Here is a 23,006-nt window from a genome sequence, read left to right as displayed (position 1 = left end):
TTGATTTAACACATCTAGAGAGAGAGAAAGAGAGAAACATACATGTAATTCCTTAGCGTGGATCCAAAGGAACTATTTTCTTGACTTCTGGTCTGTATCCCTTCTGTTTTAAAGAAAATCAAGTTGGCTCTCAAGAAGTTACTATAAGGAGTAGGTAGACTCAGCTTCTTCAGGCACTATTTTCTACCATCTGCCCATCAACCACAGGCCTCCCCTCCCACAGTCACAGCACCGCACCTGATCTGACGTCCCACAGGTAGGTCTTATATTTCTCTAGTGACTAATATCTCTTATTTCTCAACACAAAAAGATCCTCTCCCCAGTTTTCAGGGCATTCTATAATCTGGATCTGCCCATCCCATCCTATTTCCTGGGCTTCCCGGATAGCTCAGTTGGTCAAGAATCTGCCTGCTATTCTTCAGTCACCTGATGAGATTAATCTTCTACCTCTCCTTGGGAAACAGGAGACTTATTCCCACCATATCTTCCATCTTGTTATTTTCCTTTACTTAAAAGCCAGCTTCTCCTTTATTATTCTAAGTCCCTCAGATTCTAGTATGCTTTCCTTTACTTCAGTCCTCATTGATAGCCCACCTCCTCATGCTTCATTTGAATTTATACTTTACTAGTCAACTGGGTATTGGAGAAGGAAATGGCAACCCACTCCAGTGTTCTTGCCTGGAGAATCCCAGGGACGGGGGAGCCCGGTGGGCCACCGTCTCTGAGGTCGCACAGAGTCAGACATGACTGAAGCGACTTAGCAGCAGCAGCAGCAGTCAACTAGGTAACTATTTAACTATATTATTAACATTTGTTCAGCATTTTAGCCTGATCCTTCCAACTGGAGTGCCTAGAACAGTACCTAGCACATGGTCTGCTGCTGCTAAGTCACTTCAGTCGTGTCCGGCTCTGTGCGACCCCATAGAAGGCAGCCCACCAGGCTCCCCCGTCCCTGGGATTCTCCACGCAAGAACACTGGAGTGGGTTGCCATTTCCTTCTCCAATGCATGAAAGTGAAAAGTGAAAGTGAAGTTGCTCAGTCCTGTCCGACTCTTATCGGCCCCATGGACTGCAGCCTACCAGGCTCCTCCGTTCATGGGATTTTCCAGGCAACAGTACTGGAGTGGGGTGCCATTGCCTTCTCTAAGCACATGGTCAGCACCCAATAAATCTTCGTCTACAGACTGAATGAATCAACTATAGTTAATTAAAGTTCTGGATTGTGGAGGTGAGAATAAAGCTTCTAACTTCATTAAGGAAGATGAGCCTGGCTTAAGGCAACCAGTTCAAAATGCTCGAGAACTATTTAGGCTTGGAAAGTTATAGATGGTTCACGAGAACCAAAAGATGTCTGTCTCTGTCGATCGACAAGCCTCTCGTTGGACATTAGAATTCTGAAATAAATTACCCAATGAGTCACAGACTATATTCTTGTCCTCATGTGCAAGTGGGAATTTTCAAAAATCCAATGTAAGAAACTTATTCCAAATTGGGGCATAAAAAGATTCAATAAATACTAATAACATTCTTTGCATTCTTTCCACCCCTCTTTGAGAGTTCTTGAAATGTTTAACAAAGGGATTGTTAATATGAAAAGAGCTCTTATAAATTAAAAAATATATAATTATAGGAACATGCAGTATAAATTACATGTAATTTAAATGTGGCAAAGGATGTAAATAGATTATTCACATAAAAATACAGAGGGCTAATAAATGTGGGAAATGTTCTAGCTCAGTTTAAAAAAACTAAGAAGAAAAATTGAAATTATTCTGTGAGCATGTGATAATTTACTTCATAGGAATATTCAAAACCACTAAGAGTTTACAGACTATAATTTACTTATCGGTCTTATTTGACAATGACCACACTCTGTTCAAAGCATTAAGGATCTGAAACATATACATATCACAAATATACATCATATCACTTCCACATAAAAATCACATTAAATTAAGACAAAAGAATATGGCAGCAAGAAATTAATCAAGGAGATTGCAAAGTGCTTCAACCTGACATAAAATATTTCTAATATACGCACATTAAATTTTACAATCATTTAGATTCCCAGCTCGCCTTTCAAGACATTAAGCCAATTAAGTTGTGAAATGCTTGCCTCATCCATGGAAATTAGTTTCTTAGACTTTTTTTTTATTCCTTCAAAAAGCTTACTTAAACCAGGAGATAAAGGGGAACCACAGGAATGGAAGAGAAACATAAAGAGAGAGGAAAAAAGTTCCACAAAAGACCAAGAAGGAAAATGGTCATTTGTGCCCAGGGAATGAGAAATGGGAAAGAGAGAATGCCTTCTTTCAAATTTCTTTTCTCTGAGTAAAGTGCATCCTAATCTCCTCAAAATGCCCATGTCATCTTCCTGTTTGAGTTAAGAACATCCTTCCTAGAAATATAATTAGGAAGGATTAGCTGGTGCATAAAGAGGCTTTGAACAAATTAAGAAAGAATGATGTCTCACGTTAGATTCTGTCCATCAAATCTCCAAATACCAGCACTTGGCAAGACACCAACATCAGGCAAAAAGAAAAAGAGGCAATGCTTTAAAGCAATAACAGTGATACCTGTGTCAAGAAAGCCCTAACATGAGAATTTTTTTAAAAATAACCTCTGTACCTGTAACAGGCTAGCTAATTTTTTAAAATTTAGAAACAGCTTCTACATTGGTAACTTACTATATTGAACTATCACATTTTCTTCCTGAGACAATACACTTTGATTAAATGAATCTTGATTGTTTTGAAAATAACTTTTTGTCCAATAAGAGTAGTTTGCTTGAGATTTCATGCAACAGCTAAAATTTTCCACTCTTCCATCCTTTCTATTTATATTCAGGCTTCAAAATTACTGTGCATATTGTTTTTTATTATTTTGGTAAAAAAGAGTCATGAGCTTCCCAAGTGGCTGCTAGTGGTCAAGAACCCACCTGCCAAGGCAGGAGATGTTAGAGACACAGGTTCGATCCCTGGGTCAGGAAGATCCCCTGGAGCAGCAAATGGCAACCCACTCCAGTATTCCTGCCTGGAGAATCCCACGGACAGAGGAGCCTCGAGGGCTACAGTCCACAGGGTCACAAAGAGTTGGACACACCTGAAGTGACTTAGAACACACACACGAGTCAGACCATGGCGTATAAACGAGGGCAGGTTCAAGTCACAGGTCACTGCCACCTTCCTGTGTGACTCTGGGTAAGGTTCTTGCCCCCTTAAGCAATAAGTCTGTGCAGGTTGAAAAATGTGGATGATGAAAAAAAATCTGTACCTAATACACTCTTGTTTTATTTTCTGTTATGCTCAAATAACTTTCAAAAGGGACAGGTTGAATTATTCATCCCAAGGTTGAATAATCCTATTCAAAGATACCGATAAAATATTTCTCCTGTGTTTTACTAAGAGCTAACTCCATGAATAACATCACTCTGGAACCATATGAACCCTGAAAAAAAAAAAAAAAATAGAAGTCTGCCTAAATGTCCTTGTTTGCTTTCTATGAGAGTTGAGCCAATCTTGAGTCAGGTTCAAATCAATTTATATTTAATTAAGTGCTCATGAGTACTTCGAGCTCATAAACTGGATTGATTTATAGTGTCAGTTTCAGTAATCTCCCCAAGAGACTGGCTGCCTGGGCCCTGCTGTCACTTTGTTGTTTGTTAACATGCCTTACGTCTATTACAGGCACTCTATGAAGTGTAAGGAGCAAGAAGACTTGGCATTGCAATGTCAAAAAGATAACATCCAGATAACTAAGTGGAATCTGATCAATGCTAGTTCCTATAACATGCAGAGATGTTAGGATGGGGTCCCATCATCACCTAGGGGTAGCCCAGAAGACCGGGACGCCAGGACTGAACTGCTGTCCTGGAATGATTCAGTAAGTGGGATGATTCAGTGAACTTCTGCCTACTCTGATCAGTGACATATTGAACTTATCTCTTCTAATTATTTTGAGGAAACTGAGGCAGCTTAGAAGATGGGTTAATGTCTGCATTAGTGTGTAATCAGACTCTTCGATTCAGAGCAGTTGTAATACCACCTACATTTATTTGTTTGCCAAGTAAGCACTGTGCCTGGGTAGAGTAAATCACACAAACAGAAATGAATGCTATGAAGGGAGGAGATGGTGCTAGGAAAGCATCTTTCAGGGAGGAAGGGAGGTATCGGGGAATTCTTTCCCTGGGAAAACAGATCAGTAGAACGAGCAGGTGTTAACAAGAAAGAGGAACACGTATGTGCACACATGGCTGCAGACAGAGAAAACGTGTCAGGAAGAAGCTGGGCACAATCTGGGAGTTGCCTATAACACAGCCACAGGTCGGGAAAGGTGAGACCATGGAGTCCCATCCCCTAAGTGTGTTGTGTGTTCGGTCACTTAGTCATGGCCGATTCTTTTGAGACCACATGGACTGTAGCCCACCAGGCTCCTCTATCCATGGGGTTTTTAAGGAAAGAAAAATGGAGTAGGTTGCCATTTCCTCCTCCAAGGGATCTTCCCAAACCAGGGACTGAACCCCGCATCTCCTGTATTGGCAGGTATTGGAAGGCAGATTCTTTACCACCGAGCCACCTGGGAAGCCCCATCCACTAAAGAACTAATCTTTACCCACAGAGCACTGAGAAGCCAGTGAGACTCTTATGCAGAGCAAGACGAGACAAGACTCACGTTTTGAAAAGATCCCTGTATTCTGAACTAGACTTCATACTTCGGAAAGACCCCAGCACCTGGCATATGGGGGACAGTCAGAGCCTTTCCACCCACCTGTGGAAAAGCCCCCGACTCTGATGGGTACAAGAACATTCTCCAATCCATGATTTAATTTCACCCAGTCCTTCTGGTTCCTCCTGCTATCTCCAATAAACACAACTTGTCCAAAAACTGCAGTCCTAAAAAATGAGGGACATTTTTTCTGGAATAGCAAATCCAGGGTTTTCTTTTCTCCATGGAGTTTGAGTAGACTTTCTTTCTACTTAAAACTTATTTTCTGTGGACCCTAGGATCAGGTCTTTCTGCTAGGTCATCTCTAGTATGATTACAGATAAATAGGTAAAAAATATACTCAACTTTGAAAACCTCAGTGAAAATATACTAACCTGAGGCATATTTACCACACAAGTTATTTAACTCAGATTTTTATTTCCAACTCACACACATGTTGTATAATGTGAGGTGTACTTGTCACCTCCCTCACAGAGGACTCACGTCTTATAGGTTCTTCAGTCTGATCTCAGGCAACTCCAGGGCAGAGAACTGTTACAGAAATTTAGTCTTTATAATTTAGTCTACACTCTTCTCAAACACAAACAAACACTTAAGCCAAGAAAAACAAGGAAAGAAGATTTAGAGCAACCCCAGAGGCACTTTGGAAGGATTCACAGGTAGTATCTATGGAATGCCAAATATATCCAAATGTAAAGAGGAATCTTTAATCTGCACAACCCACAATCAGGCCCTGAGCATCATTCTCATGCTTGGCATCCAACACGCAGGCCAAGCCTGAAGCTCATGGGTCCCACATGTGAGCCAAACTGTGTTTTGTTCCAACTTCTTATCAGTGGATGCGTGTGTGTTTCAATCCCAGTTCCATTGTCCATTCGCAGCAAGTGCTCTGACAAGTAATTAATTCAGCTTTCAGTGCACAAATTTATTTCAATGCAGAAGAATAATCACACGGGAAACACTTTTTCGAGCTCAAGGGCCCCAGTCTAATTGTTGAAGGGAGAGGTATTCCCAGACCTCTCCCCCCACCTCCCCCCGTCTGCCCACTCCTTCCTCCCTGCCCCGCCCCCCTCCCAAGACAGTGGCAATCAGAGCCCACAGGCCACTTTGTCTAGTGGGTGGGGCCATTATATGTCAACAGTGGTGCTAACTTTTCAACCCGTCCTTCCAGGAGGCTAAGAGCATGAGGAGCCAGCCCCTCCTGGTCCCTGCCATCTCTAGGCTCTTGATCTCTTGATTTCCATCTCCCTTTCATCTACCACAAATGCCTGAGTGTGCTGGGCCCAAGATTTCCGAGAACACTGGGGGCCACATTCAGGCCTTCAATCTATGTGGAGTGTTTCCATCGAACATTATACGAGTCCTGAGGGCTGTCTCTGCTCTTCACTAATGAATACTGTGATGATTAACTACCATCCCTCTGATGATGGCTCACTCGAGAGTAGCAGAGAAGATTGCCAGAACAAGACCAGGTCCCTGGTAAAAGTCTGTGGCAGCCAGAATAACAGCCCCCTGTAGATGTCCACATCCCAATTCCCAGAACCTCTATGTTAGGTTACATGGTTGGAGAAGGCAATGGCACCCCACTCTAGTACTCTTGCCTGGAAACTCCCATGGACGGAGGAGCCTGGTAGGCTGCAGTCCATGGGGTCACTAGAAGTCGGACACGACTGAGCGACTTTACTTTCACCTTTCACTTTCATGCATTGGAGAAGGAAATGGCAACCCACTCTAGCATTCTTGCCTGAAGAATCCCAAGGACGGAGGAGTCTGGTAGGCTGCTGCGTACAGGGTCGCACAGAGTTGGACACGACTGAAGCAACTTAGCAGCAGCAGCAGCAGGTTACATGGCAAAGGGGAACTAAAGTTGCAGATGAAATTAAGGTGGCTAATCAGCTGACCCTGTGATGGAGAAACTGTCCTGGACTATTCTGATGAGCCCAATGCCATTACAATTGTCCTTAAATGTAGAAGAGGGAGGCAGAAGGAAGAACCAGGGAGTGGCAGTGAGATGGCAGCCCAAAATTATCAGCTTTGATGATGGAGAAGGGACCATGAGACACAGAATGCAGGCAAGCTCTAAAAGCTGGAAAAGGCAAGGAAACAGATTCTCCACTAGAGCCTTTGGAAGGAAGGCAGCCCTGCCAGCAAGGTGATTTTAGTCCAGTGAGACCCATTCCAGATTTCTGACCTCAGAATTATGAGAACAGATTTGCACCACCTGAAGTCCCTAAACTTGTGGTCATTTGTTACAGCAGTGATGGTGATAGTCACTGAATCCAGCTCTTGCAATCCCATGGACTGTAGCCTGCCAGGCTCCTCTGTCCGTGGGATTTCCCAGGCAAGAATACCAGACTGGGTTGCCATTTCCTTCTAGGAAACTAGTAAGAATGCCATCAAAGGAAGAGGCAGAATAAAGAGGCCAACTTCACAGACTGCCTGAATTTGAATACTGACTCTGCACTTACTAGCTGAGTGCATTTAGGCCAATTATTTCATCCTTCTGCATCTGAATTGCCCCATCATATGAAGCGGGGATAATAATGATAATGTCTATCTCACATTCTTTTCAGAGGGTTAAATGAGATAATGCTCAAAAAATAATTTTAAAAGCCACCTAGCACAGAATGCTGCTGCTGCTGCTGCTGCTAAGTCGCTTCAGTCGTCTCTGACTCTGTGCGACCCCACAGACGGCAGCCCACCAGGCTCCCCCGTCCCTGGGATTCTCCAGGCAAGAACACTGGAGTGGGTTGCCATTTCCTTCTCCAATGCATGAAAGTGAAAAGTGAAAGTGAAGTCGCTCAGGTTGTCTACTTGAAAGTTACACAGTCGTGTCCGACTCCCAGAGACCCCCTGGACTGCAGCCCACCAGGCTGCTCCATCCATGGGATTTTCCAGGCAAGAGTGCTGGAGTGGGGTGCCATTGCCTTCTCCGTAGCACAGAATAGACAAACAATAAATATTAGCTCTTATTATTATACTGCACCAAAAACCATCCTGATTTCCAGCAATTAAATTGGAGAGCAAACTATCCCAGCACTTGCCCTTTTCAGTTGCAAAATTTGAGTTTCCACAAAATTTCTTATATACCTTTAACCAGAACATAAACCCAGGCATTCACTGGTTCTATCTCAAAACCATTCTTGGCCAAGGCTTCCTCATGGGACCCCACAGTGTGCAGACAGCGTGTGGAACAAAGTGACTACCCTGATTCTCCCCCTGCCTCTCCACCCCCACTCCACAGTCTACTCTTCCTGCCAAGCCCTGCTCAGGAGGAAAACATTCTTTGCTTCCAGTTCCTCAAACTCTCTCTCACCCCTTCCCTTTCCTCGTGTGACTATTTTTCTCAAAAAACCAAACACCACTGACCAACAGAAATGAACATGATCAAACTTCACACAATGGATCATGACCTCCTTCTCCTTAACATTGCTACATCGAGTTGGGCTTGTTTTTCTGATGACTTAGTTCACAAAGGTCTTTTTTTGGAATTTGCATATGTCCACAGCATTCTTCATAAAAGCTAAAAACTGGAGAAGTTCCAAACATCCATCAAGTGCAGAACAAATAATAAGTAGCAGTATATTTATATGATGGAATCATCTTTGGAATATAAGTGTGAACTACACCCACACACGATTACGTAGAGGAATCTCATACATCACAGTGAGTGAAAAGATACACACTGAGATTCAATTATTGGTGTGGTTGTTGTTCACTCAGTCGTGTCTGACTCTTTGTGACCCCATGGACCGCAGCATGCCAGGCTTCCCTGTCCTTCACCATCTACCAGAGCTTGCTCAAACTCAAGTCCATTGAGTCGGTAACACCATCCAACCATCTCATCCTCTGTCATCCCCTTCTCCTCCTGCCTTCAATCTTTCCCAGCATCAGAGTCTTTTCTAATAAGTCAGCTCTTCACCTCAGGTGGTCAAAGTATTGGAGTTTCAGCTTCAACATCAGTCCTTCCAATGAACACCCAGGACTGATCTCCTTTAGGATGGACTGGTTGGATCTCCTTGCAGTCCAAGGGACTCTCAAGAGTCTTCTCCAACACCACAGTTTAAAAGCATCAATTCTTTGGCGCTCAGCTTTCTTAATAGTCCAACTCTCACATCCATACATGACTACGGGAAAAACCATAGCTTTGACTAGACAGACTTTTGTTGGCAAATCAATGTCTCTGCTTTTTAATATGCTGTCTAGGTTGGTCATAGCTTTTCTGCCAAGGAGCAAGCGTCTGTTAATTTCATGACTGCAGTCATCATCCACAGAGATTTTGAAGTCCAAGAAAATAAAGTCTGTCACTGTTTCCATTGTTTCCCCTATTTGCCATGAAGTGATGCGACTGGATGCCATGATCTTAGTTTTTTGAATGTTGAGTTTTAAATCATCTTTTTCACTCTCCTCTTCCACCTTCATCAAGAGGCTCTTTAGTTCCTCTTAGCTTTCTGCCATAAGAGTGGTGTCATCTGCATATCTGAGGTTATTGACATTTCTCCCAGAAATCTTGATTCCAGCTTGTGCTTCATTCAGCCCAGCATTTTGCATGATGTATTCTGCATATAAGTTAAATAAGCAGAGTGACAATATACAGCCTTGACGTACTCCTTTTCCAGTTTGGAACCAGTCTGTTGTTCCACATCCAGTTCTAACTGTTGCTTCCTGACCTGCATACATTCATTTACATAGAATTAAAACAGAACCAATCTCTGGTGTGAGAAGTCAAGATAATGGCTCCTTTTAGGGAGAAGGAAGAGGGCAGATCTGGAAAAAGAGGGTATTTATGGTGCTGGCAACATTCTACTCTGATGTGGATGGTACTTCCATTAAGTATGGGATAATCAGCAAGCATGTGCACTTTTGATCTGGTACTCTTCTGTATATAACTTTAATTTAACTTCTACTTTTTCAAAAAGTTAAACACACACACACACACACACACACACACACACAGGACTTCCCTGGTGATTCAGTGGTTAAGACTTCACCTTCCAGTGAGGGGGTATGGGTTCAGTCTCTGCTTGGGGAGCTAAGATCCCACATGCTTTGTGGCCAAAAAACAAAATATAAAAACAGAAGGAATATTGTAACAAATTCAATAAAGACTTTAAAAAATGGCCCACATCCAAAAAAATGTTTAAAAATAAAAACTAAAAAAATTAGAAGCACACACATAAAATGATGAAAGTCCCTGGCTCACAGTCTTAGTTCCCATCGCATCCCTAAAGTGTCATGAATGCCTAAAATCACCAGACTAAGTCCCTCTTCTTCAACTTTCTAGCATTTCATCTTTTTTTCAACATCATAAAATAAAGCTCAAAACCTTCATCTTGTAGACTTCATGGACAAACATAACAAAGAAGGCAGAGTATCCAAGAGAATAAGATAACTCCTGCAATATCAGTATTTAGGCACCCATCCTAGGACAGGGACTTAGACATTATTTTTTTTTTTTCTGCAAGAAAAACTCAACAAAAATGTATTAAATGTTTATTATAGCCTTTCTATGTACCTATATAGATACACAGATGACTGTACAAAGGGGAGGGTCAGCAGAGTTGAGGGGAAAGCAGTAAGCAAGGGCCCCCCCAAAGTCTTCAAGATCATTTGAGGAAACTACCTCTTCTAGTACTGACCATCTCCTTGGCTTCTTTAATAAATTCAGACCAGGTTCCAATCTCAACTACTAAGTGCTACAAAAAGCTTGGAACTTCTCCCTAAAGTTTCACCTATTAGTATAGCTTTATAATGAGTTTTCTGTTTTCTTTTAGGGGTAGTATGAGAAAGTCCAAATAAAGGGAATGACCTTATATTTCATTGTTGTTGCTGCTATTAATTAGAAGAGCAGAATATTTCAAGGAGCATTCCACAAAGTCTCCCATCCTTGTAGATATCATAGCATATAGTTGTTTGTTTTTGTAAAAGACTAAAAAAACAGAAAGCTAAGAACAGAACAGAGATAAAGGACAGTGTAGCCCTCTTCTCCATGGCACAGGCATCACTCAACACTACTTCCTATCAACCTACAGGTGGCAAATGGGAAGTAGCATTTCTTTTTTTTCGTTTCTCAAGTGCCTTTTAAAAAAATTTTATTTATTTATTTTAATTGGAGGATAATTTCTTTACTATATTGCCATGGTTTTTGCCACATATCAGTATAAATCAGCCACAGGTATACATGTGTCCCCTCCATCCTGAACCTCCTCCCACCTCCCTCCCGACCCTATTCCTCCAGGTTATCACAGAGCACTGGCTTTGGGTGCCCCGGGTCATACATCAAATCTGCACTGGTTTTCTGTCTCACATATGGTAATGTATATGTTTCCATGCTATCCTCTCAAATCTCTCCTTCTCCCACTGAATCCCAAAGTCTGTTCTTTGCATCTGTGCCTCCTTCACTGCCCTACACATGGGATCATTGGCACCATCTTTCTAGATTCCATGTATATGCATTGATATGCGATATTTGTCTTTCTCTTTCAGATTTACTTCACAGAGTATAATAGGCTCTAGGTTCATCCACCTCATTAGAACTGACTCAAATGTATTCCTTTTTATAGCTGAGTGATACTCCATTGTGTATATGTACCACAACTTCCTCATCTATTCGTCTGCTGATGGACATCTAGGTTGCTTCCATGTCTGAGCTATTGTAAACAGTGCTGCAATGAACACTGGGGTACATGCATCTTTTCCAATTTTGGTTTCCTCAGGGTGTATACTCAGCAGTGGGATAGGCTGGGTCATAGTTTTAGTCCTTTTTTTTTTTTTTTTTTTAAGGAATCTCCACACTGTTCTCCACAGTGGTTGTATCAGTTTGCATTCCCACCAACAGTGTAAAAGGGTTACTTTTGCTCCACACCCTTTCCAGCATTTATTGTTTGTAGACTTTTTGATGATGGCTACTCTGACTGGTATGAGATAATACTTCACTATGGCTTTGATCTGCATTTCTCTAATAATGAGCGATGTTGACCATCTTTTTATGTGTTTTTTAGCCGTCTGTATGTGTGAAGTATTATTTCTTTAGACCTTTGTAAGTGGAACCCATCATCTCAAGGTGAACTTTAAAGGGCCTTCCCTATATTTACAAAATAACTGGTGTAGTATGAGCTCAGAGAAGGCGACGGCACCCCACTCCAGGACTCTTGCCTGGAAAATCCCATGGACTGAGGAGCCTGGTGGGCTGCAGTCCATGGGGTCGCAAAGAGTCGGGCACGACTGAGCAACTTCACTTTCAGTTTTCACTTTCATGCATTGGAGAAGGAAATGGCAATGCATTCCAGTGTTCTTGCCTGGAGAATCCCAGGGACAGGGGAGCCTGGTGGGCTGCCGTCTATGGGGTCGCACAGAGTCAGACACGACTGAAATGACTTAGCAGCAGTAGCAGCAGCAGCAGTATAAGCTCACTTGGTAAACAGAGAACACAGTTGAATTCTAGCTGTCTTAAAAGAACCCAACCCTGCAAAAAAGATGACAGAAAATGGATCTTCAATGCCATTAGGTAAGTCCAAGCCCCCTGCCCTGGTCTGAGACAGGACAAATCTAATTCTTCCATGGAAACTAACCACCATCCTTTGAAACATCAGGACATAAAATGATGAAAATAGCCATCAACAGGGAAGAAAAGAAGACTAGATTTACGTGAGCTCTTCAGATAGATTTGACATCCATATCCTGAGTAAAACCAGACTTCCTCCTCAAGCTCAAAGCGAGGTAACTGGGCACTCTGTGTCCTGTGCAAGCGCCTCCTCCTGTCACAGTACAGATAACAGCTTCCCGTTTGGCAAAGCAGTGGTCATTTGTCCTTATGTTCTCTAAACAACCAGAAGATATCAGCAGCTGAAGAATGCCCCTAACGACCTCCACCTCGTAGGTCCAAGGTTGGTGCCTGTGACAGCCATCATGATTAACAAGGAGAAAGACAGATATTTCCCACAAACAGCCTCACTGAGCAGCACTGAGGGCCGAAAGCAAACTCTTGTGGGAAAGTTCAACACACGTGTGAAAAATGGTACTGACAGGTGATGAAAAAGCTCTGGAAAAAACGGAACAGTTTTGATTTTTGCTCCTCTGTGAAGTTCCTGGCCACAACACACAAGCACTGATGCCCTTCCACATCTAGGACTAAAGACAGACATTGTAGGTGCACCTGTGACCTGACAAGGACAATTCCTCAGGACATACTGAAGCTATGTATAGCAAATGGATAGCTATATATGAACATCTACAGGCTGCAATGATGAAAGTACCCTGAAGTGTTCACATGGACTTCCCAAGGAATGAAGGATTATAAAGCGACTCAAAAGTTTTAAGAATGAGAAAAATTACTCCCAAAACTTATACACAGGAAAATGAGGCATCGTTTGGTCTTTTCTCTAGCTCATGGAAGGTCCACGATGTGGCCTGGAAAACTGGAAAAAAGAACACCGTAATAGTAAACTTCAATGAAAAGCATGAATGGAATTACCAGCTATTGCGATGACCACTGCCAGAATGCCCTGACCAAGGTCTTTCCAAACCAATACCTGACCAAGTGGCCAGGTATGTACCACTGATACCCACTTGCTTTTAGTCCCTGATGGGGTACAGAGGATGATCTTGGCTGCTGCTGCTGCTTAAGTCACTTCAGTCATGTCCAACTCTGTGCAACCCCATAAACAGCAGCCCACCAGGCTCCTCTGTCCCTGGGATTCTCCAGGCAAGAATACTGGAGTGGGTTGCCATTTCCTTCTCCAAGGCTATTCAGCCTATAAAGCTCTGTCAGAAATCATCCATTCACCAAGTATCAACCATCAAAGATCTTGAAGACTCATGAAATTACCAAGAAATATAAAGACTTCACATCCTCCCTTTCTCCCACAGTCCCAAGCCTAGATTATACCTGATTCTCGTTTTCTTTGCCTCCCACCAGTGATTAGGTGGCCTGGTGGCTCAGACTGTAAAGACAGTAAAGAACGCCTGCAATTGGAAGACCTGGGATTGATCCGTGGATCAGGAAGATCCCCTGAAGAAGTAAAGGGCTACCGACTCCAGTATTCTCGCCTGAAGAATCCCATGGACAGAGGGGTGGCAAAGAGTCAGACACGACTGAGTGACTAACACTAACACAAAATGTCTTTAAGGATAACTCCTGGGATTTCCCTGGTAGTTCAGTGGCTAAGACCGTCCACTGCCAATGGAGGGGGCCCGGGTTCAGTCCCTGGTTGGGGAACTAGACCACACATGCCACAGCTAAAGATCCTACGTGCCGCAGTGAAGACTGGAGATCCCACACAGCGAAACTAAGACCTAGCACAGTCAAATAAATAAAAAAAAATTTTAAGTAGTTCCTGAGCTCACATCCTTCCTCTACATTACCAGCGCTACTTCATCTGTTACAGAGTCACCCTCCAATTACCAATTACCACTAGTTCTAATCCATTTTATGTGCTATAACCAGATTAATCTCCTGAGGCAGAAGAAAAATCCTAGCAGTCTTCCTACTTGTATCTTTCTCATTTTAGTTACTTTTTATTATAGAAAACTTCAAAAATGCATTAAAAAAGGATTGCATAATAATTGTGTGCCTATCATCTAGCTTCAATAATTATCCCCTCAAGACCTGTTACCTCTATACCTCAACCCACTGGGTCAATCAAAGCTCAGAAATCATATAATTTCATCTGTAAATAGTATTATTTCCCTTCCTTAAATAATGACAAGGTCATCATCCGAGCCCTCCAAATCAACAATCACTCTTTTATAGCATCAAATTTCCAGTCAATGTCAGCATTTTCATTTTTGTCCTGTACGTCATCATCATTATCTTTTTCTTTAATTTGCAGCTTGTTTGCATCAAGAGAGACATAATCTAAATATTGTGGTTGGTTAATCTGCTTCTTAACCCTCTTTTAAGCTATTTAGGTTTCCCCTTCATTACTTTTTCTATTTTGTTTCGTGTCTTTTCAGAATTGTTTTATTGAAATTGTAGTCTTTAACTTGGTTTTTAACCAACCTTTAACAACTTTCATTACCACTAGTCTTCATTTATATCAAGTTTCAATCAAATGATACCCTAAATGTGGTCATTTTAAAATACATTCACGAATTCTTTGCTATTTCTTTCTTCAAGCAATGCAGCTTATTAACTGCAGTTCCTTTGAGAGTGGACTCAACTGACTCATTTCTAATGAGTAGAATAAGGTGGAGGTGAAGGTGTGTCATACCGGACTACAACGGCCCTGTGGCTTGGGGTTCACTTGCTCAGGAAGAAGCCAGTGGCCGTGTTGTGAGGATGCTCAGGCAGCTCTGTGGAGAGTCCATGTAGAAAGGAAAAGAAGTCTCTTGCCAACAACCATGGCAATGAATCACCTTGGCAGTGGGTTCTCCAACCCCAGGCGAGCCACCCCTGCTGACTGCAACCTCACAAGAGACCCTGAGCTAGAGCTTCCAGCAAGCACCTCCAGGATTCCTGACCCACAGACTGTCAGACAACAAATTATCATTTAAGGCTGCCACATTTGTGGGGACCTATTACACATCAGTAGACAACTAATACACCAATCTTTCTGGTGTCACATCATTGTTTTTCCTAGAAATGCTCTTCTCCAGTTCTTTGTGTCCAAATTTAACATCTTTTCAATGTCCTCCATGCTCCAAAATCTGTAAATGATTATTCCTTCCTTCAATTTCCTAAAGAACTTTGTATCTGGTTCTAAGTCAGGCTGTCTAAAACCAATGTGGCCAAAGGTTAAACAATTCATCTAAGCCTCACCTGCCTAAAATGTGTAGTTTCAACATTACGGTTTTACTAAAGTCCCCATTCCTCGAATAGGCCAGGCATATAACCTCTCTGGGGAGAAGGCAATGGCACCCCACTCCAGTACTCTTGCCTGGAAAATCCCATGGACGGAGGGCCTGGTAGGCTGCAGTCCATGGTGTCCCTAGGAGTTGGACACGACTGAGAGACTTCACTTTCACTTTTCACTTTCATGCATTGGAGAAGGAAATGGCAACCCACTCCAGTGTTCTTGCCTGGAGAATCCTAAAGACGGGGGAGCCTGGTGGGCTGCCATCTCCGGGGTCACACAGAGTTGGACACGACTGAAGCGACTTAGCAGCAGCTGCAGCAGCAGCAGCAGCATACCCCCTCTGGAGCTCCTGCCCCAGCCCCACACATCTCCATGATTCACACCCCACCTCCTCCTCACTTAAATATCACCTCAAGAGAACCTTCTCTGACAGCCCATTTAAAGCCACCAGAGCCCTCCCTCCTCCCCATCTCACACCCACCCCACACTCCCTGCCCATCTTTGCACTTTTATTTTCTCCACACCACCAACCACAATCTAAGATATGTTTTAAATACAGCACTCATTATGTCCCTGCTTCCAGACTATAGGCTCCAGGAAGGAAGATACTGTGTTTAGCTGTTCAGTGCTACACCCTGAGCCCCTGGAACAATGCACAATACATACCATGTGGTCAGTAAAAACCTGAGTAAACGATCAAGACTGCAGCATCTCACATGCCACATTAGGGATGTAACACTAACCACATTTTGATATTTTAGGTGTCTTTATGTCTATAAGAATTTTTTTTGGCCACACCTCTCAGTATGGTCCTCTCAGGAATCTTAGCTCCTGGACCAGGGATTGAACCTGTGTCCCCTGCAGTAGAAGCACAGAGTCTTGACTACTGAGCTGCCCGGGAAATCCCTGTCTACAAGCATTTTAGGGAGCTTAATTAATTTCCTCCTTCACTAGATAAAAACAAAACCAAAGCCTGAAACACCGTAAAGTAGGCAATAGAACGAAAAGATGCTTAACAAAAAGATGCTTAAGAATGGTTACATTTCTCAAAAGTAGCCAAAGTGATCCTGTCACATGTGCCTCCTTGGCAGTTTACATTTCAGGTGATCATGCTGCTACTGCTAAGTCGCTTCAGTCGTGTCCAACTCTGTGCGACCCCATAGACGGCAGCCCACCAGGCTCCCCCGCCCCTGGGATTCTCCAGGCAAGAACACTGGAATGGGTTGCCATTTCCTTCTCCAATGCATGAAAGGGAAAGGTGAAAGTGAAGTCGCTCAGTCGTGTCCAACGCTCAGCGACCCCATGGACTGCAGCCTTCCAGGCTCCTCCGTCATGGGATTTTCCAGGCAAGAGTACTAGAGTGGGCTGCCATTATTCATGCATGAGTCAACCACGCCACTCCCTTGGTACCTCTCTCAAGTGATAACATCTGTCATTTCAAAATCTCCTTAAGAATAGAACTGGGTCTTATACATCTTAATACTCCCTGCCAGATAACAGGGCAACTTAATACTCCCTGCCCAGATAACAGAGCAACTGACAAAGGTTTATTATGAAAGCATAAGAATTGTTAGCATCTTGGGCCATCTCTTCTCCTCACCCAAAAGGACACAGTAGTAGGCACACCCATAAACACACGCCTGTAACAGTATTATCATGAAAAAAGCATCTTCATTCAGCAGATGAAGTCTCTAAAGTATATTATCTAATGACTTCTTTTTTCCCAAAGCCAAATTAGAGCTGAAACCTTAGCCTCCTCTTTGACTCACAACATTCTCGTCTAAATTACACTGCTGCTACCATAAAAAGAAAGAGTGAGGAGGAGGGAAAGGTTGCTTCTTTATCTGACATCTGACATATGATTCTCAGTAATAATCCACATATACACATCATAGAGGGTCACATTCTAACAGGGGATGGTGATATTCAAGATGAATGCTGCTGCTTGTAAATGACTTCACAGTTTATACTAGAAAAAAAAATAATTGCAATGCACAGGAATCTGACTCCTGATTGCCAAGGCATACTTCAACACAGAATTGTTCTTTGTTTTTAAGATACAGGGCAATGCTGGAAGAGGGCTGTCTGGCTATGATATAATCAAAGTTTTATTTCATTTCAAAGATGCATAGTTGCATTTGTGTTCTGACACACAAAAAAAGGGCTACTATCCTTTGGAGAAGGGGCCAGCAAACTACACTTCAAGGGTCAAAGCTGGCCCACAGTCTGTTTCTATATGGCCAAAAAGCTAAGAATGATTTTTATACTTTTTAATGACTGAGAAAAATAAAACAGTATTATTGGGTGCCATGAAATTTATATGAAACTCAAATTTCAACATCCATCAATAAAGCTTTATTGGAACACACACACACTCATCCACTTACACACTGTCTCTGGCTGCTTTTGTGAGGAATTGAGAAACTGTCACAGAAACCACATGTCCCACAGAGCTCCAAATAGTTACTATGCAGCCCTTTACAGAGAACGTTTGCCTCTGCTTTCGGGTGTGGATGCTGGAGCCTGGCTGCCTCCATTTAAGCCTAATATGTATTCTCCTTGCTGCTGCTCAGCTGCTTCTGTTGTGTCCCACTCTTTGGGATGCTGTGGACTGTAGCCCACCAGGCTCCTCTGCCCATGGGGTTCTCCAGGCAAGAATACTGGAATGGGTTGCCATGCCCTCCTCCAGCGGATCTTTCTGACCCAGGGATCAAACCCGCGTCTCCTGTATCTCCTGCATTGCAGCCAGATTCTTTACCACTGAGCCACCACGGAGGTCCATATATTCTCTTTATTCAGCCTCTATCTTAACACTTATATTCACTTATTAACTGTGTAAGCTTGAACACATTGTTTAACCACTCTGCACCTCAGTTTCCTCATATGTAAAATGGGGTTAATAAAGGCGCCCACCTGCTAGGGTGTCACTGTGAGTTTTAAATGAATAAAACATACAAAGCATGTGAAACAGGACCTGGCAAGCAGGAAGCGGTTTTTAAGCACGGGCTACAACTACCATTCCTTCTTGCTGAGGGTGACAGGATGTATTTTCAGATGAAATGGTAGCAAAGCAGTTAGATTCCAGGGCAACATCCCAAATCTCTTCATCAAGGTAGAACTGAAGTAGGAGGCAAGAAGGAATGAGAGGGGAGAAAAATAAAACCAGAAACAAGAGAAATGAGGAGGGAATAAGAGAAAGGAAAAAGTTATCAGGACCTCACTCAGCAAGGACAGTAGGTGGCCTATTCACAGGGGAAGTATAAATTAGGGTAATTTCATCTGTAGTAACAGATTAAATCACTTCTGTGGGCTGACGGGATACTAATCACCAGGTGGAAGCTATCTCAGGGGCTGGGGAGGGAAGCATTCAAAATTCTAAGCAAGTGACTTACAGATGAACTGCTGGGTCATTTTTAAGTTGAGCACTTCCTGTATTTTACATTCCTAGACAAATGACAAGTGATAGCTATAGTAAATTCTGCATCTTGTTATCCACATAGAGTAGCTAATTAAAAGGAAACAATTTGTGTAAGGACCCTGTCTTTACAGAGTTCTCATTTTGTTCAGAACAGCACTGACTTCCTAATGCTAAAAAAAAAAAAAAAGTTCCTATAAATAAAACACAAGCTCATTCACCAAAAATGGACCTGCATAGCAACTGGGAGGTAAACAGGGTGTTTACTAGAAGATACACTTCACTTGCTACCGGGGTAGAATAATTCTCTTTCCCAAGATGCACTTTCATTTGAATCCCTTCTCCGTGCAAAGCTGAGTTCCTACCTTTTCCATGTACCTATAAAATTGCACTCACCGCTTCTCTTTTTGCATTATGACTTCAGAAGCTTTAAAGCACCCCCCACCTCAAAAAAATAAAGAATTTTTTTAACTCCACCATAATCAAACAACTATATTATTCCCTTCCACCCTTGATCCCCTTAATCCTCACCACTTCTTTGCTTAATGCTTATGGTAAATCTTCCCTGCAGAGGCTAAACACACATATCAACTATTTTAAAGAGACTTGATGTGTAAACATAAAATGCAAAATCTGAAGGAAAGACATTATTATCCAAGTGATTTCTGCAAATTGTGCTGGAAAAGAAGAGTGATTTAAAGCAACACATCCAAGAGAACATCAAGATGCTCCCGAGCTGGAGGTAAGTTCAAAACACTCACTGAGAATGGATCTGCTGGGAGAGTCCCACTGAAGGCTTCGGCTTGAGGGTCAAGGTCATCTGGGCCACGGGACTGACTCTTGGTAGCGCGTCCGCCTTCTTAGATGAAGTGCGCTTTGCGGCTTGCTCAGGAGGGACCCAGGAGGAAGCGGCCGAAGTACTCTGCCCTCCAAAGACTGGGGACGAGGTGTCCTGGGCAGCTGTCGTCTCACAGGCTTTGCCCTCGGTCCCTGGTTTACACACACACAGCTGAGGTCGGAGACACATCCCTCCATTCTGACACGGTGGAACACAGCTTGCTGTGGAAAGATAACAGAAGACACACTTTGAAGGAGAGTGGTTCAGACTTCACTAATTCTTCCAGATGCTTACCACGAGCACTGGGCTGTTCCTCAATGAAATAAGATGCTGATGATGTTGTTAATGATGATGATAATAGCGAATATTTATTCATGGTTTCCTATGTGCCAGGCGCTGTTCTAATAGATATTGACAAATTTAACTCCCACCCCCAGCAACTGATTTAAGGAGATGTTTTATTTTGCCCATTTTACTGATGAAAAACAGGCACGGGGTTATAAAATTTGCCAAAAGTCCCACAGTCATTAGGAAATAAAAGAGCTTGGATATGAATTCAAGTGAACTGACTCCAAAGTCATCTTTCTTGACCACTTTACTATAGCTGCTGCTCAGAAATGCATCAGAAATACAGGGGGGGAAAAAGAAAGTACTCTGTCCTTTTTTAAGTCGTGTTCCGTGGCTTCAGTTTAAACTTTAGGTATCCAAATAAGTCTTGGCAAAAAAAAACAGAAGCCCAGTCCCAAACCCAAACCCCCCAAGAGGGTAATGGCCTTCATCTTGCATTAAGCTATCAAAGCTTGGAGTGACTGTTCAGAAATTTAGTCAACCTACTTTTTTTTTTTTTTTTGAGAGAAAAAGCAAAGGTAAAAAGATTGAAAGTCATCTAATATACACTTTCATACATGCATTATATATTTTAAAAGCCAGTACACCCTTAATATTATAACAAAAGGCAATAAAAAAGAAACCACCTGTTTATCTCCTATTAGCTAGGATGCATTTACTTTGGGTTTGGGGTTTGTTTGTTTTTTTGTTTTTAATATGGACCATTTTTAAAGTCCTTATTTAATTTGTTACAATATTGTGGCTGTTTTATGTTTTTGATTTTGGGCCATGAAGCATGTGGAATCATAGCTCCCTGATCAGGGGTCAAACCTACACCCCCTGCATTGGATGGCAAAGTCTTACCACTGGACTGCCATGGAAGTCCCATGAATGCATGTACTTTGAATCATCAGACTTGTGGCCAAGCAGAGTTTTAAAGTTAGCAGGGCTATGGGTCACGGGCAAGGTGAATGGATTTTATCACAAGCAAGGTCCCCTGGGAGTTTAGATGTTATATGTCATAAAATTTATGACTTAAATTTTATTAACATCATAGGCCTACAGACATGATTCCTTCAGACCCTTCTTTAGTTGTACCATTTATTTACACCAGCCTTTTGGTATCAGTCCTCTTTGACTTAAACTCTCTGTCCTGAGGCAGATCATAATACTAAACCTCCCATACAATTCAACCCAGGATTCAGTCTACAAGCAATTACAAAATAGATGAAGAATACACACCAGAGGAGGCTCAAACATGGAGCAACCAATGACCGAGACCTAAAAACCCTGAAACCTCCTATAAAAGAGAAAAGATACTTTTCCTATTTCCCTATAATTCCTATTAGTTATAGCAAATAATGATAAGAAATAACTGTCAAGTGTCAGAATACCAGGCCGACAAATTTTCTAAGAGTTGAGAAAGATTCTTAAAAAAGGAAAGAAAAATGCAGCCAGCTCCCGAGGTCACCCTGGGGTGAGTTACTTGAGCTTGGCCTCTGCACCTACACAAGTCTCAGTGCAGGAGGAGGGCAGTAGCTGCTTTTCTAAAATGGTCCCCAAGGGCTCTTTCCATATTAGGCTTCTAGAAGTCAAAGTCAAAAAGCTATGCACTTCGAGAGTTCAGGAGTCTAATTTATCCGCGCCTTCCTGGCCAACATGATCATCGGGTCCCTCCTCAGCCATGCTTATTTATGGAACATCTCAGGAATGGAAATGGGCTCCACCCAGAGACAGCAGAAGTGGTCACAAGCGGAAGAGGACGGGGCTTTCAAAGCTGAGCCTCTGCCAGAGATCACCCCCCACCCCCAGGCACTTTCATGTACACATTCTCTTCATGCTTTCAATTAGAAACATGTCTCGGTTTAACATCTGAGAATGATTTCCGCTTCTCCCTCCCAAGGTGTATTGCAAACGTCTCCTAGGTCTCTCAGGAAGGCTGCACAGAGTGGCTGACAAAAGCTGGCACCTAGGTGGAAGCCAAGCACAGAAATCTCCCCCAAAACACCTACAATAGCCAACAAGGGGCTGTCTGGAGGATGAGTTAGAAGTATAAAGGGTAGCCTTGTTTGTTGTTTTTTTTAACTCTTCAAATTTTGCATATGGAAGGATGAGGGGAGCAGGGAAAAAATAATGAAAGAAAAAAAAAAAAACTTTAAACTTACACCAAAAAAGGACACTTTATATAATAGTAGTTATATATATATACACATACACAATACTATCCTTTCACAGTAAGGATAGTATATATACAATACTATCCTTCACAGTAAGTTTTAAGAGACAATAAGGAGACTGATTAGACGATTTTCTCTTCTACCCTCCCCATTTGGGCTTCAGCAGTAGCCTCCTGGAGCAGATAGGTAGGGCTGGCTTGCACTGCGGGGGTCGGGAGGTGGGGGAAGCAGAGCGGGTAAGGGAACAGATTCCCCAGTGGCCAAGACAAGCCCCTCCCCGACCTGAAAAGCAAAACTGACATCCTGCAGCCACACTTGAGCAAGCCATTTTCCCACCACATTTGGGCTTCGTGCAATAGTGGCTCCCACGTGTCACTTCTCAATGTGTGACGCCTGGACAAGCCGCAGCATCACCTGGAAACATTTTAGAAATGCATATTTGGCCGGCCCCTGGCCTGCTGAATCCCAAACCAGAACCCAGCCATCTGCCTGCCTGCCTGCCGGGTGATGCACAAACCAGCGGCCTTCCACCAACACCTTTTTTGAGAATTTACATTTTTGTCACTGCAAGTTTGTGTTTTTGCACTACAGTGGCTTACTGAATTCTTACCCTCGTAGCTGTGTCTGTTTTATGTTGCCCTTCTGTTTTTAACGCAAAAAATTAAAAGAATTTTCCATGTGACTAAATTCTCAAGATAATTATCAGTCCCTTTCAAAAATGTATACAT

The 23,006-nt window shown here is 42.6% G+C and overlaps 1 protein-coding gene across 6 annotated transcripts in view; it reads right to left on the bottom strand.

Moving 5' to 3' along the window:
* The window catches only part of LTBP1 (latent transforming growth factor beta binding protein 1), a 456,789-nt gene that overhangs the window by 386,131 nt on the left and 47,652 nt on the right, over nt 1-23,006 (bottom strand). For all 6 annotated transcript variants that reach the window (XM_061432037.1, XM_061432039.1, XM_061432038.1 and 3 more), the window contains exon 3: nt 19,698-19,995. In XM_061432037.1, coding sequence (XP_061288021.1) covers nt 19,698-19,995 — 298 coding nt within the window. The remainder of the gene's footprint in view (nt 1-19,697; nt 19,996-23,006) is intronic.

Source organism: Bos javanicus, chromosome 11 (assembly GCF_032452875.1).
Source record: "Bos javanicus breed banteng chromosome 11, ARS-OSU_banteng_1.0, whole genome shotgun sequence".
NCBI lineage: Eukaryota > Metazoa > Chordata > Mammalia > Artiodactyla > Bovidae > Bos > Bos javanicus.
This window is presented reverse-complemented; position numbering and strand designations above follow the sequence as displayed.